The 18,669-nt window shown below is 42.6% G+C and overlaps 1 protein-coding gene across 2 annotated transcripts; it reads right to left on the bottom strand.

Moving 5' to 3' along the window:
- Window positions 1-2,840: 2,840 nt before the first annotated feature.
- BBS12 (Bardet-Biedl syndrome 12) lies at window positions 2,841-18,566 on the bottom strand. Of its 2 annotated transcripts, XR_005601732.1 has the most exons (4): window positions 18,479-18,566; window positions 15,021-17,152; window positions 12,084-12,321; window positions 2,841-4,133 (listed from the first exon to the last, which is right to left on the bottom strand). XR_005601732.1 is itself a non-coding variant. In XM_039550767.1 (3 exons), the coding sequence occupies exons 2-3, from the start codon at window positions 17,134-17,136 to the stop codon at window positions 12,296-12,298; spliced, it is 2,142 nt and encodes a 713-aa protein (XP_039406701.1). In that variant the 5' UTR covers window positions 17,137-17,152; window positions 18,479-18,566; the 3' UTR covers window positions 2,841-12,295. The 2 variants fall into 2 exon arrangements, 1 of the variants encoding a protein (XP_039406701.1); XM_039550767.1 differs by having other exon boundaries at window positions 2,841-12,321.
- Window positions 18,567-18,669: the final 103 nt, after the last annotated feature.

Raw genomic sequence — 18,669 nt, 5'->3', positions numbered from 1 at the left:
AAGTTTTTACTTCCCATTGTCTTCCCTGGCCTCCCTGAAGCTACCATGATCTGTTACTCAAAGCAGGGGTGGTGGGGACACCATGCCAAGGGAAAGGCTGGATGCACAGTTAGCAGGGATATCAATCCCCATGCAGAGTATGGAAGGAAGAACAGGATGCGCACAAGATATATCCCCAGGCTACCTCACCTACTTGGTTGGAATTTATGGTAACATTACTTTTTACTCACACCCTTCAAATAGCACCGCTCACTGACTTCTCTGGCAGCCATTTCCAGATGGTATTTTTAGCGCACACAGATAACAATCAAATGAAGGTACTGAAATATTTTTACCTACAGCACTTGTGTTTTCCCAAGAAAAGTATACAAGGGCCTTTACAGCCCTCCATCAAATGAGTTCATCTCATCCTGAACAATTCCTGTAATTTTCACTAACAGGTCTCCTGTCACAACCCCACCATCACAGACACTGTAAGGTGACACCAGTGCCATGCCAACTACTTCATTTTTATTGAGGATATTTGTAGAGATGACTTTCAAGGCCAATTATTTATTCCAATCTCCTTCTCACAGCATACCAAGTAGCCCATAAGGCATCCTTAGTTCATTAGTTGCTGAACTGTGGTTCTCCTTTCTTCCTTATAAACTGCTTGCTGCTTTCTTGGACCTTTTTTTTTTTTCTTAATATTTAGCTATTTATTTTCAGGTTAAGAATATGACCTCATGCACAGATTTATTATTGAGCAGAGTTATTTTTATGGAATGCTGGTTTTTTTCCCAGTGGCCAGTTTCACCACAGAGACATGGATGAGAATAAATACTTTTCCCAGCTGTGGCTGTGGAATGGAGAACAGAATGGAGCAGCAGAGAACTGTGATCTTTAGCAAACAAAAGTTTCAGATATTCTGAAGGAGAAGGTGAACCTGAGTGCAACCTGAGTACAGCCCAAAGATTTTACTTAGGAAGGACAAAAAAGAGCCTTTCCTTATGATGTTTTTTGGGGTTTTTCCATAAGCACTAGAGCCAATCCCTTTCCAGCCTTTCTCCATCCATATTGTGTACTCTTGTCTGGTTTCTAGAAGTCTCCATGCTCCATAAAGGCAAATAGATGAGACAGTTATAAATATCACAGCAAAAATTCAGGAGCTCAGGGCAGGAGAGCAGGAAGAAGTAGCAAGTACAATACAAGGAATGAGTTATTGCCAACGCAAGTTTTCTCCAGAGCCTATAACAAATATAAAGTTAGGTTAATCATCTAACGAAATCTGTGATTTTATTAAACAATTAGTTCAACTGTTGTTTTGAACCAACTTGATTCCGTGTTTAATGCAGTCTGGCCAGTGCCACACAACTGCCAGACACACACAATTAGTGTTTCAGGAGGCAACTGGACGTATTTGGGAGCTCTGTTTAAAACCTTTTTCAAGTTTAGGGGATGATTACAATTAAACTCATGTCACTGGAGTTGTTAGCTTGATGACAAACCTTTTCTGTCATTCTTCATTACACTCTCACCTTCAATGCCCTAAGCATAAGCTTCTAGAGAAATTAATATTTTAGGGTTTCCCTATGTTGCCTGCCATTTCAAACAGTTGATTCCCAGACATCTGCCATGCTCTCCAAATTAAGCACCAATAAAGCATCTCGGCACTCTGAAGTCAGTTCAGGCCTCAATCCAAATCCCTTAAAAATCTATTGGACTCTTTGAACTGTTGATGGCAGCCATTGTTTTTAAGACATTTGAGTTCCCAGCCAGCTCTCACTAGAAGTCCTGGCTCCATGCATCACATATGTGAAACTGCCTGGGTCTAGGACGTGCAGTAAGGACAACAGAGTAAAAATGTGACAAAAATAATGATGAAGTGATTTGTGTAAAAAAAAAAAAAGTAAAAACCATCATTTGTAACTTTATTCAGCTTTTTTTTTTTTTACGCAACTGTACTTAACAGATGGAAGTACTTTTTCTGCAAAGAGGAAGGAAAGGAGGCCCCTGAAAATTATGAAGGGGTGAACAAATGCTTTTAGGCTGCCACATGCCCAAGACACACCACCAAATTCCTAGTGGCCTAGGAAAAAAGCTGCAGCATGTGTGTTGCTATATTCTGTGTTAGGGGACTACAGACGTGAATAGGTTGGTTGTTAGGAGTGAAGCAGTCACCTTTGTTCTTCCACTCACATACAAAATAAATCAGCACTGAATAGTCTCTATTCTTATTTCAGATTCTTTACATGAGCTTTGTGTACCATCTTTAAAACAGAGGTTAGCTTATATTATGATGTTTGGATTACTCCCACAGGGGATAACTGAAAACACAATTACATTACCTCTCAGACACGAGTCTTTTTTCCAGGATGGTTACATGCAAGAAAGGCAAATCGTGCTGTAAGCAATGGGGTGAGAAGACTGGAACATACTGTATGCAATTAGCTTAGGAGACTGGATGGAACTGGCCAGAATTCAGATGTGGTACAAATGAGTGTAAACAAAGGAGTTGCATTTGCTTACCTCCTGTCTGAATTTGATTTTAGCATATGAAAAGCAGCGGTACTGGGAGGGGTTTAGCTGTAATTCCTGCTCTGTTGTATGGAGCTGAACTCTCAGGTATTTCAACCTCCAAAAGATCGAAATCAGAATGTTTAAGAAATTCCCCACTTTTAAAACCAGTATCTTCAGTACACTACAAAGCAGAGGCAGGGGCTAGAGGTCTGATCCCAACCACTTTTAAAAGAAAACACAAATATTACTAAGATCTTTGCCTTAAACTTGAGCGGAATCAGGATTAAGCTTCTAGGCCACAAGAGAAAAATCACATGTAATAAAGTAACACGGTTCCAAAGTAGTATAAGAAAAATTTACTGGAGTGTTCTTCTGGTGTTATAAGACAGGCCAACCAAAACTTATTGGATAAAACTCTGTACAAATTTGCAGGAATATGAAGCAGCATTCAGAATGAGCACAGCTCAGAGGAGGGTTACACATAGCAACAAGTGATGTTCCTGGTGAAATGCACTTTCACTGCAATTTTATTGTTTTATTATTTTCACACCGATCTATTCAAACTAGGGGTGACCCCATCTTCACTGGCCATAAAGTATAATCTCACAACATTACTTTTTGTTACTTTTTAAGGGAAATAATTTGTCAGAAGTGTTTGTAGACACAGTACCTGCTGCTAGCCCTTTCCCAGGAAGCAGCTGCCAGCAGGGTAAAGATACATCCCTAACAGCTCATTTTTATCTCCCTTTACTGCACAACTGCCCTTGGTAATCTTTAACTCCCAGCTGTTAGAGAAAGGAGAGATTTTTGACTCCAGGGACTGCAGCCACAGCCCATGGATAGCAGAAGCAAGCAAAAGTCAATTTTGGTACATCCAACTCCCTCCCCACAACAGACAGACCTCATTTTTTCAGATGAGACACATCCCCATCACGCCACTTAACAAAAAATAATTTTTTAAAGTGCATGACACAATGGAGGAAAGAGGTTAGTGCTGAGGGTAAATTCCAAATGGCTGGGATGTTTTCCTAGACTGTCTCTTACGTAACTCCCAAAATTCAGCCTCCCAGCAGGCTGCTGGGAGCAGAGGGGAGTGGGCAGGGAGCTCATTGACAACACCAGGCACATGTGCACATACACACACAGCCACCACACACGAGGCAATGAGAATTAGCTGGTCCACTCCAAATGTCAGCCAATTTATGTAATATCCTTTTACTCAGCATTTCTTATTCACTGGAAAGGGAAGAATCTCAATTATTTTGTCAGCAGTCTCTGGAGGATTGAAAGTGGGGGAAGTCAGCTGGATTCATAGTGTCTCTCCAGTCAGTGCTGTTGTTGTCTGCTTGACAGTCTGTACATCACTTAAATAACCAGTGAACAAGAAGGTATTCACTTCATAAGAACCCCAATGGACTTGGTTTTAATGAGCTCTAATTGTTATTAATGGCAGCTGTCATTCTAAGTTGACTAAGCATAACAGCTCTGGGCTGCTGCTGCTGATCTTTATCCCATGAGGCACAGAAGGCTTATTCCAGAAAGCATTTTGTCCAGGGAATAGTTTCTCAGATGGTGGAAAGCCAGGAAGCACCGATCAGATAACAGCAGTGCTGAGACTTCCTGATTTAACACACCTAGGACACGAGGGAACGGAGGAGAAGTGGAAATATAGAGACGAACAGACTTAATATAAATAATAGCAATTATTTCCCCAGACAACCTTTCTAGTAAAGAAATACACTGGTGCTGATTGCAATCAGAAACAAGAGCTTGTGAGACCAGAGTAAAGCTTACAATGCACATCAAACAGAATTCTGATATTAAATCATCTCCCTTCAGAGGTATTGAAAAATTTAAGGTTGAAGTTCCAAAACCAAGTAAAGAAATTCACAATTAAATACATGGTTTCTATTTCTACAACAATGTCATAAGGTAAAAACAAAACAACAAGCACAAAAGCTTGAATTTTTACATTTTTGTGTTTACCAAGGACATCCTCATTGGTTTTAAATACCCCAAGGAAACTCTGATGAGCCTTCCCTTAAAAGCCATTGGTTTATGCCCCTCTTCAAAGCAGAAAATTCAGTTTCTATTCAAAACATCTTAATAACGGATTATTTATTTAGAATTCCATATATGAGGTAGAGGATTTTCCTTTTGTTTTAAATTAGGAAGGTTCCAAAAACTGTGTCATGTTTGGTGTACTATTTTGTGCCTGACTGGTCAAACCATTTTATTGCAGCTACTTTGAACCTCCATGAGAAACTAATTTCTTTATTCAGTCTCAGGATTAATCTGATTTTCATGGAGACATTTTATTCTGGAGATTTTTGTTTTATTACAGTCATCTTCAGTTCTTAGGAATACTTCTGGTTTTCATGGAGAGGACAGATCTATTTAACATATGGATCTAACCTCTACAACTGAGGGTAACGTTCTTCTGTGAAAGGCAGGACGTGTCTAGAAAAAACCAGTCTGGTTTAAATGACAAAACTGTTCAGCAATAATCTTAAATATTGTGTCATCATCCATTTCATTTATTTACAGAATTCTTTTTCTGGCTTTTCTTTTTCAAGTACTAAAGTTTCCATTTGTTCCTCTTGGAAATACAGCAGTAAACAATAACATAAGTTGTTATTACAAATACTTAGATGACTTTGCTGAAAGCACTTTTACCTCAAGCATGTCCCAAGAGCCATCAGATCCAGCCTGGCTTAAGCCAGCAAAATGTTCCTTTAGATAAAGTCAAGAAATGAGAGAGCACTGGAGACTGTGTTCTGGTTCAAGTGTAAAAAGATTCTGTCTCAACATCTCATCGCCGGGGGCCCGTTATTTAAATGAATGCAGTTGACATGAACTGAATAAGGCATTTCCTGGAACAAGAGGCACATTTCTACACGCCATCCGTACAGAACAGCACTACCTGCTGTTATGCCAGAGCTCTAAAAAACACAGCGAGCTCCCGACTTGCTCAAAGTCCTCCCACACTCGGTCTCTTGACTGAAGGACGGATTTGAGCAGTGCCCCATGAGGTGTCCCCTCCAAGAAACTGTGGAGGGCATGCAGACCCCACAGACCCTGCAGTTTGCAGGACAATAGATGGTAATTTCTAAAAGTGGGGTCCTCTACCACAAAGAAATAAGCAGAATGGATTTTTATTTTCAATTTGGAATTTGTTTTAGAGATGCTTAATTTGTAATTATATCATGCTGACTGAATGCTCAGTTGTGTTGTGGCACTCTTCCCAGAGATCCCCGTGGATGCAGCTTTTAACAATTTCTGTTTCACAGATGGTCTGTATTTGCCTTTTGCTTTATTTATTATTTTTTAAGAACACTAATTGCAAGATTTAAAAATTAAAACAAAGAGCAATAATGACAGTAGAACAGTTTTAGGCTTCAAGTGGTTACTTGTCTCCAAAATTTCTTGTGAAATTTTGAGCTGCTTCAGATTACTTCAAAGGCTGCAACATACCTATAACATTGATCTCCAATTATGGTTTGAAATATTGGCAATATGTAATTAATGCCTTCAAAATTATATCTGACCAGCTCACACAGTTCTCCCTGGTATCCCAATTATCAATTAACTGTAGCCCCAATTAACTTATTAAAAAAACTCAAACAACACAACAGCAACAAAAAATGGACAAAAAAATTATATTCTGCACCCTGGCTTTTCCACACTCCAGATAACTCCAGGAAGGGGGTCCCAGCCACTGTTGGTGCTGTCCCCCAGGCAAGCCTCCAGGGTGACTCTCCTTTCCATGCACTTCATTCCCAGTGACATTTCTTTGATGGGACTGCAAAGTCTTGATTGATTGCAGCAAATCACAAGTGGCCCTAGTTCTCCTCAGAAGCAAACACAGGGTTTTTGATCCCAAATATTCCGTATTTGAGGATGTTGTGGAGCTTGGCTTTAAGCCCCTCACCTTCCTGCCAATTTCAAATGTGATTCAAATCTCAGTTAATTTTCTCATCTGTTACAGTCATTCTCACAGGACTTCGTTAGAAGCAGAATACAGAGGGGATTGTAAGAAAATTAATTGGGGGAATTTCTGGACCTGGCACTTCCAGAAGGATTTAAGAGGCCAAATCAGATGACGAGGCCATCAGCTTAATATTAATCCCTTCCTTCCATGCACATTTTTTTATGCCTAGGAAGAATTCTCTCTTGCCTAGACTTTAAATACAAAAAGCTACTCATGTAGGGACAACCTCCACTGCAGAGGATATGCTGTGTGACTGTCCTGTCATCGATGAACAGGAAATTATCAGCTAATAAAAGATGGTGACATGACAAAATAATCCAAGAATAAATCCTAGACCACTTATGGCTCCTTCCCAGTAAGTTAAATTTCAGTGGAATTTTCGCTGTTGCTCTCATCTGACCACAAAGAGAAACTCAGGCTGTAATCAGCAGTGATTTTACAGCAAATAAAAAGGAGTAAATAAATGCCACAAAGAATCTTTCTCAGGCTGCTGGCAACAGCACAGCTACAAAATTAGCCTCTGCTTGGGACACTCAAACAGATGGGTGTCACCCAGGTGGAACAGATGACACATTAAACAACAGACAGTCTCTCACTCCATCATATTTGACCCCAAAATAATGACAAAGCTCATATTTAAGGAATAAATTACCCTGATCTGCTAAGTATATTATTCTAAGTCATTTCATGTGCATTTAGAGACATAGGTACAGAAGAGGTTGTGTGATGTAAGGGCTTTACCTTCACTAATTTAACTTAATAGAAAGGTAAGTCTGTAGCTGAGCTTCATACACAAAATAAAACCTTTTTGTCCTGTCTGCAGATCAGATATTTTGTTGTAAAAAAACCAAGAGGAGGGAAGATCATAGTTAGTTCCATTCAAAACCAAAACACAAGGAAGAAATGAAGTGCAGTGTACAGATTTGTAGCATTTGCTGTATAGCACAGACAGGTCCCGGAGGATAAGGGACATTTTAAATAGAGCTGGAGCGGATCAGGTGCAACTGGATTTGAGCCTGGTGGAATTCCTGAGATGTTGAGCCAGGTAACCCTCAACACCTAGAGATGATTGCTGGTTTTAACACTTGCGTATTTCAAAGAGAATGTTTTCCATCCAATATCACAAGAGGGAAACAACCAAGACCAAAATAATGTCTCACAGCTTTTATTTTATGTATGAATCAGCTGGTCTAAAGGAAATACTACCTTCTTTGACTAGGAGCGTGGAAGAGTTCAGGGATACAGTATGTATTTTTAAAGGCAAACCTAATACACATGTTTGGAAAGGAAAAGGACAAGACTTAAGCTGCTGGCAGTATTTGCAGACATCCACAGACATTTTGAATAGAGGTATTCTTCTGGGGGCTTTCACCTTGTCTGAAGGTTTTGTACTTGTTCCAGGTCTAGCACTGTTTATTACATTTTAGAAAGTCAAGCTATTCTTTCCTACTGCACTGCAAACTAGAACATTACTCTTGCTAATTTTGGGGACTCAAGAGCAAACAGAGCAGGGGAAGAGGCAGACACAGATGAAAGCACAATTCTAAAAAAGCAAATTAAGTTTCCACTTAAAAAAAAAAAAAAAAACAAACAACCAAAACAACCCCAACTAAACCAAAGAGGAGAAAGAAGGATTTTCCTCAAACCTGCAGCAATAAAGTCTGTTCATCTTTTGCTTGCAATATTAAAAACATTGCTACAAATCTGCCTGACCCAGCACTGCATCAGTGATACAGGAAACATGACAAGAGACAACTCCCAACATTTTTGTCAGACCAAGACAGACAGACAGAGATCCAACACTGAAGATTAGTATTAAAGCCATAAATAAAGAGATTGAATGTAAAAGAAATGACTGCAGACTGTGGGGAATTCTTTCAAAGAGATGTTAAAAAGAATTAGTGAAACTCCAACCCCTCACACGTACACTGTGGTCTCACTTCATTTCCCAGGCATTTGAAAGGACAACATTCCTTCCATTCTGCCAACATGCCTGTTCGGATGCAGAGGAACCATTCTGCTCCACTGAGTTTGCACTGTGCGTTGTAGGACTACTCAGAGCTCTGCTTGGCACATTTTAACTGCTGTGGTTTAATTTTCACCCTCATTCCAAAAAAGAGCTACTGTGTTCATTGTCAAAGTTTACTATTACTCTCCAAGAGCTACTCTGATATTATCCTTATGGAGTTCAGACTTGTGGGAATTGTGTATGGCCAAGTAATGTAGAAGGCTTTTAGACAAATTCCATCAGGTTCATCAGGTTTGCAAATCAAGGAAATGTCTTTCAAGGTGAAGAAGCCAAATCTTTGATGACATCAAACATTCATTCATTACTACAGTAATTCTGACTCCTGCTCATTATCCAAGGCCTCATTTTGTTACGTACCATATGAATAAGGAGTTTCTTCTCCATAGAGTTTGCAGTTTTAAAATAAGAAACCGATTGACAGACCTGTTTCCTGACTGTTCTTCCTAAGTGACATTCCCTGCAGGAGGCATCCCTTAGCCTAGGGATGCTGGGCTTCTAATCCTCATCAAATTCTTCTGTGGAAGGCACAGCTCAACCCATTGCATCTCTGAAGGAAATGTTTTCCATGTCATCCTTAACCAGTGGTCATTGCTACCAGAGCTTATTAGAGGTTCATCTGAAAACAGAGTGGCTTTTAATGAAGCCACTCCTCATCATCTGCAGTCTTCAATTTTACATTTCTTGCCACCAAGAAATATCCAAAAGTCACCCTTTGCCAGTATTCAGAAGAGGGAGGAAGGACGACCACAGTTTTGCAAAATTCTGTTTCTTAGAGACCAACTCCCCAAAGCCATGAAAACTTCACTGATGTTTTTAATGAGAAAGGGATTGGTCCCTGTATTAATTCAGGACCAAGGTGTCATTTCCCCTTCCCCTCCAGTCTCCTGAGAATAACCTATCAGGAAAATGACATCTTGTCACACATGCACATCAGCAAAAGCATCAGGGAATGCCCATTCAAAGTGAACAAACACAGTTAATTCAAACAGCACCTCTTGGCACAGGAAAAAGTCTTTTAAATTAGCTCCTGTATTTTTGGAAGACCTTTCTTCAGCACTTTAATAATAGGAAGTCTGTTTAATAATGAGATGTGAGCAAATAAGAGACCCTGGATTTCATCCAGCTTCTCCTGGCCTTGAAATTTCTCTCTTCTTCCACCATTTCACTGGCCTTATGAATGGTTGTTAGAGGAATCTGGGAGGCTGGAGGTCCTCCTCAAGCTCTGCTGGGAAACAGTCCCGAGTATCCAGCACTGGAGCTGAGACCTGAGAGCAGTTCCCAAATTAGCCACAGTAACTCCGTGTGCAGCAAATACTGATCTGACGTTTGGCAATTCTCAAATACAAGAGCAGAGCTTATTTACAGCACTGCTTTTGTGTTTGAGATGTCAATTACAAGCCTGAATAATTGCACAGCCAGGGTCACAATAAATTACCATTTTTTCAAGCTAACTGCCTGGTACTTCAGATAAACAAAGAGAGATTTGGGCTTCAGTTCCAGTAAAGCTCTCTTACTGCCAATGACATCTGAGTTTCCAGGCTTCTGGCAGCCATCAGCAACTCTGTCCCAGCTAAACAGCTCCAGAAGGCACCAGAACTTGGATGGGATGATTGAGATGGTTATTTAAACAGTGCTCACAGAAACCAAGGGAAGTGCTGAGCACTGACTGCCCCTTACCTTGAGCAAAGAATACTCAGGGAACTGGAATAATGTTGTATTAGCAGGACTTTGCCAGTTAATTAAACTGATCTAATCAACATATCTGTATTGCTGCAGGTGTACCCGTTAATTTTCATCACTGTAGGGAAGCAAAAACACTATACTGATAGGGAATTACACATGTGGAATCGTGCTCTAAAACTGGTATCCTGGAGCTATGACTCACAGGCAGAGTTGCAAATGCAGGGAGCAGCAGATGGAATGCAGGAATTAATACCCCAAAGAAGACATAAACAGGAGGTGAATCAGATCAGAGTTGTATGACTACTCTATAATGTTGCTGATTGAGAAACTGTTCTGCTCCAGAATGTGTGTATATATGTACATTTATAAATAAAATTTATTTTATACAAATCCTCTGCGGTTATTCGGGCTCTCCAGTCCTAACAAATAGAACGTTTCTGTTGTTCGGTTTTGTTTTGTTTTTAAGTTTAGTCAGTGAAAGCAGTGACTCAAATTACACCTTGGAAATAAATAAGTTCACCAACTGTGTTATTTTCAGTCATCTCTCCAAATCTGCAATGCTGGTTAAATATTTGGTCTCACAACACACTGGACAAAAGTTGTGAATAGCACTAAACCCCATTCTACTGATTTCAGCTGGAATAAAACACAGTCAGGGGTCAGTATTCCCATTACTTCTAAACAAAAACTGCATGCCATCTTTACTACTCCTACAATAATGAAAAAATAATCCTATTGTTTGGAGTAGCACTTGGTCCCCAAGGAAAGAATTCCTTTTGAACTTTTTTGTTTTGAATCTCTGCTAGGCAGGGAAACCAAATACAGCCCTTGCTTTCTCCCCCTTCTCATGAGCTCTTTCACCATCTGTGCATGATCATGGCCCAGCCTTTCTTTCCACCCCTCTGAAAAAGATTCCTCCCAAACATGTCTCACCATGGGAACACATGGCTGCTGGGATGGTGCTGGGAAACTCAGGCTTGGATTAAATGTGACAGGAAGCTACTCCCCAGGGGTCATCTGGTGCCTGATGTGGAAGGAGAAGTTGGGCAACTACGCTTTCCCTCCATTCTGCATCTCTGACCCAAACTGCCCTTGTCCCTACAAAGTTTTCAGGGACATAATGCAACAAACTGAATCCCAGTACTCACAGCAAACCAGCACTGAAATCAGCCAAAGACACCACTGTGGGTACTCCTCAAAAGTCTACAGAAACGGGTATTACTGGCAGAATAAACAGGTAGGAAGCCAAAACAAATAGAGGGGTGTGTGCTTTTCTTCCTCCCCCTATTCAGGATCAAGCCCAGTCTCTGGTTTGTGCATACACCTCAGCTATTCTCACTCTCCTGTCACCTGTGCTGGAATCATCCCTGGGGACATTAGTTCTTGGAGCAACATTATCTATAAAGAAAAAGCCCTTTAAGACTGCAGATCTATTCATGCTTGGTTAGAAAAGAAAGGTCTTGGTCGTGCAACTTTGCAATAAATGGTTAATTAATGCAACAATGCTGGTGGCAAGTGGCAGAATTAATCTGCGATTTTTTGATTTTTTTCCAGATGATGTCATACAAACTGCTCTGACTGTACTGGTGTGGAATTATCTCGAAAGGATTGCCGATCTACAGAGAGAGGGATAAAACTGGGTAAAACAAATTGTAAGGCTTGTAGTGAGCCTCTGTTACTCCCAGAAGTGCCTGTTGTTCGCAGCAGTCCTGGCAACTCAGCAGGTTCCAGAACAGCAAGCCCTTCCTTGAAGCAGCAGCTCAGTCCCATTTCAGTAAGGCACTGTCACGTAACACGGACTTTGCACAGGAGTTTTATAGAGTTTACACACAGAAAGATTTAAAAAAAAATCAGTAACAAGACATTTCATTTACTTGATACCTGGTGATGTTGGTTCAGCTCCTGCAGATGCCCTGCCTGAGTTGGTTATGGGAAGCCAACCTGCTTTGCACGGAGGAAGGTCAGTTCTTGATACTGCAAGAATGATTTTCTGCTGGCACTGTGACTGATGGGATGACTCAGGCCTGCCAGTTGCCTTGTCCTTGTGAGCAGAGCTGAAAATCTCTTGCCTCTCCGTAACTTTTCTCCTAGATTCACTTCCCCTCTCCAACTCTCTCCTCTAAAAAAATAAAAAGGAAAATGTTCTCCCAGTCTCTCCAGCAGCCCTGGTTTGGGATAGCTAAAGGAGTTCAGTGCAAACAAACAGTATGGATGTTTTCTCCTCAGCCCCACCCTCCCACAGTCACTCCTTTTCCTGCCTGGAGACCCTTGTAGGTACACACAGTCTCCTACATTTCCGAGCTCACATTTTTAGCACACCTGGTAGCAGGCAAACTCTCGGGTGCCTCTTGACAGCCACTGATCACTGGTCTATATCCCATACAGGGCCAGAACTTGCAGGTGGCTCTGCCCTCCAGGCTGGCCCAGCTTGGGACAAGGGTCTGGTTGCTATGATTAAGATCTGTGCCACGTTTCAGGAAATCCTCAAGGAGCAGAGGCCTAAAAATTTGCTTTATAAAGAGAAATATGAAATACAAGGCAATCAGCCCTAAACAGAAGGTGGAGTGAGCTGGGAATGATGATACTGGGACGCAAGGGAGAAACGAGGCACCTGACTGGGACTTGGTTCCAGCAGGGAGCGAGATGTGCCAACTCCCTGAAATCTCTGCCATCTCCCAATTTCCCAAGCACATCACATGTAAAAGCTTAGCTCTCCCATCACACCATACTCTACACAAACAGCCTTTGTGTCCAGAGGAGAAGCCTCTGCCTGGCAGGAGCTGAAATCGCCCGTGGCAGATGTTGAAATCATTCCCTGTGCTGGGCGCCATGGCAGACAGGCACAGGATCTCCATTCCATGGTGCAGAGAGCTTTAAGAGATGTGAGGCTGAGGGAGCCACACCAGTATGTTGTATTCCAAATTGGAGGAGAGGATGTCTTGAGGAGAGCATGCATGTTAATCTTCTGTGCATACCGAAGAGACAATTTTAAGTAACCCAGGATACAGGATCTACCTAGTTCATAAAATGTTCCATTTCACTGTAGAAAAACAAGCGTTAATTAATCAAAATGTAACATCCGACAGCTTTTTAGAAAACCTCTTGTCCTGGTTTTGGCATCACATTTAAATATATCATTATGTGCTTTTTAAAAGCCTGATTGGAAAAATTACGTCATTTTGGACTTTCTCAACATTTGGTGCGTCAGCTCCCAGTGTCTAAGAGCCCATAAATAGATGTTGGACCACCTCAATACAATTCATGTCCACAGATTTTCCATAACACATTTCACTCTATTATTCAAATAAAGTGCAAGTAGATCTTTTCCTGGGAACAGGGGTTATGCAATGTTCAGCACAGGAGGATCAAGAAAAACAGTGTGAAGCCAAACATGAGTTGCAAACCCTTGCAGAGCAGCAGAGTTTGTTTATTTATATGTTGTGTTTCCATTTAATTCTCACTTAACAGCCCCCAGCTCCTTTTGCCTTTTTTGATCTACCAGTCTCTTTCTCTCCCACATCTTGGTACACCAAGAATGTGGCCAAGCAGCTACACATCAATTTGCCAACTGATTAATAATGAACACGTAACTTCAGGATGATCAGAACTTTAATATAACAAGACCCTTATGCTGTTAGGAACTACTGTTCCAAATTAAAATTATAAACCCCTGTAGTACTGATGAGATTTTGCCAAAATCCACTGAATGCTGGGGTCTGATAGCAAACCAAAATGTTTCGTTTCAGGTCAGAAACGTAACACGACTTTAATACACGCACAGACACCCCCATAAGGATCTCAACCTTATTTGTGTATGAATTTCATTATCTGTGCTGCCAGCCATGAGCATTTTAATGAGAAACTTCTTGAAGTCAAGGAACCTCCTTAGCATCACCATTTCCATTCGTTTTCCATTCTATTTTCACCAGACTGGTGAGACATTTCACTTTCAAGGTGACTCAGAATGCCAAGTTCAGAAAAAAATATCTCCATAGTTACACACCTCTCTCTTGCAATGAAGTGCCAGTTCTCCAGTGCCCAGCTTTCAAACTGTCAGTGCTGTAACACAGCAAAAATGCCTTGCCTCAATCACCAGGATAGATTCATTTCCAGTTGTTAGCCAACACCTAAAACTTACAGCAACATTTTCCTCTCTGCAAGGATAGCTGAAAGACCCCATGGAAATAATCTACAAATCCAGTTGGCAATTTAAAAGAAAATTCTGTGTAGAGATGCATCCAGTCTGTAATACCAAAAGGAGGATTCAGCCTGGACTGGTCAAAACCAGAGAAATTCCAGAGGGTATATACTGGGAAACAGGAGATATATGGAGCACATAAATATGCAAAAATAGAGTCGATTCATACAATCTCTCAGTATAAAATGTAACATTCACGTTATTTCAAGTTTAACTCTTACATTTGCAGTGCAGAGAAATTAGGAAAAAGGTATTAATTTAGAAATAATTACACTATATTCTTTCATGTAACACAAGTACAGCCATGTTATGTAAGAGATCTCTACCTTTCTTTAGAAGACATTAGGAGACATCCGTACAGGCAATACCATTAGCTAGAAATGCACGGCTGGGCTTAGAGGTAAGCCCACAAGAGATTTTTGTTTGTTATTTAGTTTCCCATTTCTAGAAGTAAGAAATTACCTTGTGGCTGTCTCTCATTCTGACTTCTGCTGTTACATTCTAAAGTCACAATCACATCTCACTGTTTGCTTTATAAAGACAAGTAGTTGCACCCGGGCTTCTCCCACTGACTCATGGACTTAAAAATCCTGAAAAGTCCTATAAAAACATAAATTCACCTGACACAGGCGAGTTCAAGAGCTGGTTCCTTGTGGGGCCTGTGATAATTTCAGTGTCTGTTTGAAGCACCAGCAGCACCAGGTCCAGAGCTCTCCTCCACGCCTCTGTCTTGGCTGCAACATTATCACAAACTTTTAAATCTGTGACCTGGTCAGGGAAGGGATCAGAGCCACCTCTGAGCACTCCACCTCTCTTAAACTCTTCCAAAATATAAGCTGAAGGAGACCCACAGGCTGCCGCTTTCTGGAGGTGATGATCCACTGCAGCACACGCTTCCAGCTCTGACCTGGCCTTTGCAGTGTTACACAGGACCACGGAGAGGTACCACTTCCAGCCACTTCCCAGTGCCTGGAGCACAATGGATTTATACTCTGCCAGCCAGGGACTGGGAAACTCTCTCACAGGTTTGTCATTTCCCAGTGGCTCGGGCTGCTCTGCGAGCACCTGGATGTGACTGAGGCACAAGAGCTCCACCGCGCCACCCCCAGGGAAAACCTTCCCGTCCTTAAGAGCGTGATGGAGTCGATACAGCGAAGTCCAGAACTGGTCTTCAAGGAGCTGCACCTTGGAAGGCAGGGCAGTGGTGAGCACGGCCGTGAGCAGGGGGATGCCTCCCGCGCTGATCCGCGCTGGCACCAGCTCACCCAGATCCATCGCGCGCCCGTCACTGGCCTTCCACAGCTCTGCCCGGGCCCCGTTCCCAACACAGGAAGCGTTCAGCTGGCTCAGGTACGTCACTGCCTGGGCACCAGTGGCCGCCCCAAAGGCACACAGCACATCCCGAGCCACACAACCAATTACCAATATCCTGCTGCCGATGCACCTTTCCATGAAGTTCTCGCACACGTTTCCTTTGACCAAAACCAGGTTTACTTCAAAGGTCATCAGAATATCCAGCATTCTGCTTAGCCACGCATCTCCTGCTCTGCCTCCCTGTGGATTCGGATGCTTCAATATGGTCCTTACATTCTGTGGTCTGTTAAAACCTAAGTGGCGATACTGCTCCGTGAGGTCACCGTCCATCAGCAGAATCCGAAGGGGCTTGTCTGCAAAGTGTTTGATGACTGTGGCTTGCTCTGGTGACACTAATGTGACAAAGCCTGGGGAGACACAGGAATAGCTCTCAGGCAGGCCTAGCACGCAGCACGTCACAATCTCTGTGATGTTAATCTGGGAAGAGCCGCTGCATTCTGCTCTCTCTTGCTGATAAGCAGCAATGCTTTGTAGCAGTTTCACGCTGGTCTGGTTTCCGTGGCTCAGAGCCATTGCCAAATGTCCTAAACCATAACATCCACATGGATCTGCTGATGGTCCTGAAAGGTACCCCTGAAAATTACCTTGCTGACTTGAAAAATGGCTTTTCCCTAGGGTGCTGAAGTGTCTGCTGTGGGTTAACTTCTGTGTGACAGCGATACAGCTGGATGCAGTAACACCACTTCCAGACAACACAGACGAACTTTTGTCACCCGCTGCTTTGACAAGAGAAGCCACTGAACCAAAGCCAGCCAAAGATGAAACCAGGCACTTGTTAAAATGACAATCATCTCCTTGATGGGAACTAGAATTTATTGGAATTATTTCTTCTGGTGCAGAAATATCTCTCTGAAAACACAGCAAATTCCAAGGATTTGTAAGACCGTCACGTCCAGCTTGGCCAGTTTTGCTTTCAAAAGCCTTTAGCCTAACTCTGCTAGAACACAGCTCTTTCTTTACGTCATGTATTGGTATTTGAAGACACTGGACTCTCTCACAGCAAGAGTTCAACCCCTCAGACATCACAGACACTATTGCTGGAACAGGAACGTTCTGCTGGAGGCACTCTACCACAGCATTGCTCCACGCTCCAACCAGGAACAACAGGGTACTCATCCCAGTCTTAAACTCCTTGTTCTGAGCCTGAATGGTTTCATTAAGAAGCTGTCCAGCAGCACTTGTCAAATCCAAACTTTCAATCAGTCTAACAGCAGAACAAATCAATGTGCTCTGGTTGGTGCTTTCATCCACAATGAATTTATGTGATTTCATTGGCCCCAGGAATGTTCTCCCAATGGATGCTAAGGATGAGAGTTGCTGGAGTCCAATGTGTCTCCTGGCATTCACATCCCTGAAAGCCATGGGCAGTGGGCAGCATCTGTGAACAGAGCACAAATTACTGCCCCATCCTCACAGCACACCACAGCATGAATCTCTGAAGAATCATTTTAACAGTCTAGCCCTGAATACAGCTCTCCTCTGTATAAAGCAGATCTTCATCCTGTGCATCTACTATGAGAAATCAATGGGCAGAGTTGCTGAAATGGTGCACTGTTAAAAAACCATGGAATTGTTTCTGGCTGGCTGATAGTAAAGAGTTGTTAATTCCCATGGTACCTTACATTTCCATCAGTACAGGCTGTGTGGAACTACCACCTCCCTCCTGTCCTGCTATCTGGAATTTCAGTTATTTGCCTTACTTAGGGCAAAACTTCACTAGAGCAAAACAGACAAATCACATGCAAAACTCAAGAGCTTTGTGTAGATCCTTCTTGGTAACAACAGTCATGCCACTGACTTTAACCTTCAAGTCTGGAAAAACATATTTTATTCTAATTCTATTTAGTCCAATTAGAATGCATGAATACATTAAGTGAAATAAAAGCAATGCCACCTTTTCATACCTTACAAACTGCCAAGACTTTAAAGTTTTGACCAACTATTCATTCGTAACACACCAAAAACAAATCTTCTTTCCCTCAAAATCTCTTCCACACCACGGTCCCGTGGCACACCACATAGATTAAAATAAAGCTCCCTTTTTGAATAACAAAGTTATACACACCAAGAATTGAGAACCATGAGTCCTGTACCTCTTTTGCTCAAACCACAGAACCACAGAATGGTCTGGGTGGGAAGGGACCTTAAAGATCATTCAGTTTCAATCCCCCTGCCACGGGCAGGATCGTCTTCCACTAGACCAGGTTGCTCAGAGCCACATCCAATCTGGCCTTGGACACTTCCAGGAATGGGGCATCCACAACTTCTCTGGGCAACCTGTTCCAGTCCCTCACCACCCTCACAATAAAGACTTTCTTCCTAATATCCAATCTAAATCTACTGTCTGTTAGTTTGAACCCATTCCCCCTTGTCCTGTCACTATATGCCCTTGTAAATAGTCTTGCCCCATATTTCCTGTAGGTTCCCTTCAGGTACTGGAATTTATTCACATCATTTTCTCCAGCTCCCCTAAAGGCCCCTTTTCCAAATCCAAAATGCTGATTTTTTTCCATCCCACACACCGAAAGTCCACTTCAATATTATGTCGTAGTATTGCGAGGGGGAAGAAGTGCTTCCCGGCCCGCCGGCCCCACACGCCTAGAGGGAAGCTGCCTGGAGCGGACACACCGGAACTGCGCTGGCGACAGCCTAGCCGCTTCCTGGAGGCCGGAGGGTGCCTGCCGGGCCGGTGCGGGTGTCTCACCGGAGGGGCCGCGCTCCCGGCGCTCCCGCCGCTTCCCTGGACACGGAGTTGCCTGGACACGGCCGCCGCTCCCTCAGGCGCCCCGCGCGCGGGCCCGCCCCCGCGCTCCCTCAGCTGTCCCTCACGAGCACGCCGCGCCGCCATTGGCCCGAGCCTTGAGGGAGGCGGGTTCGCGCTCTCGTTCCGCCCGC

This window comes from Corvus cornix, chromosome 4 (assembly GCF_000738735.6).
Source record: "Corvus cornix cornix isolate S_Up_H32 chromosome 4, ASM73873v5, whole genome shotgun sequence".
Lineage (NCBI taxonomy): Eukaryota > Metazoa > Chordata > Aves > Passeriformes > Corvidae > Corvus > Corvus cornix.
This window is presented reverse-complemented; position numbering and strand designations above follow the sequence as displayed.

Bases quoted from the DNA above. Each gene is read 5' to 3' on its own strand.
- BBS12 (XM_039550767.1), bottom strand. From the start codon at position 17,136: ATGGCTTTCAGGGATGTGAATGCCAGGAGACACATTGGACTCCAGCAA. The intron at 12,322-15,020 runs GTGAATTTATGT...TTATTTTTTTAG, and splicing joins CTTGAACTCGCCTGTGTCAG to AGGAGAGAGTTGGAGAGGGG.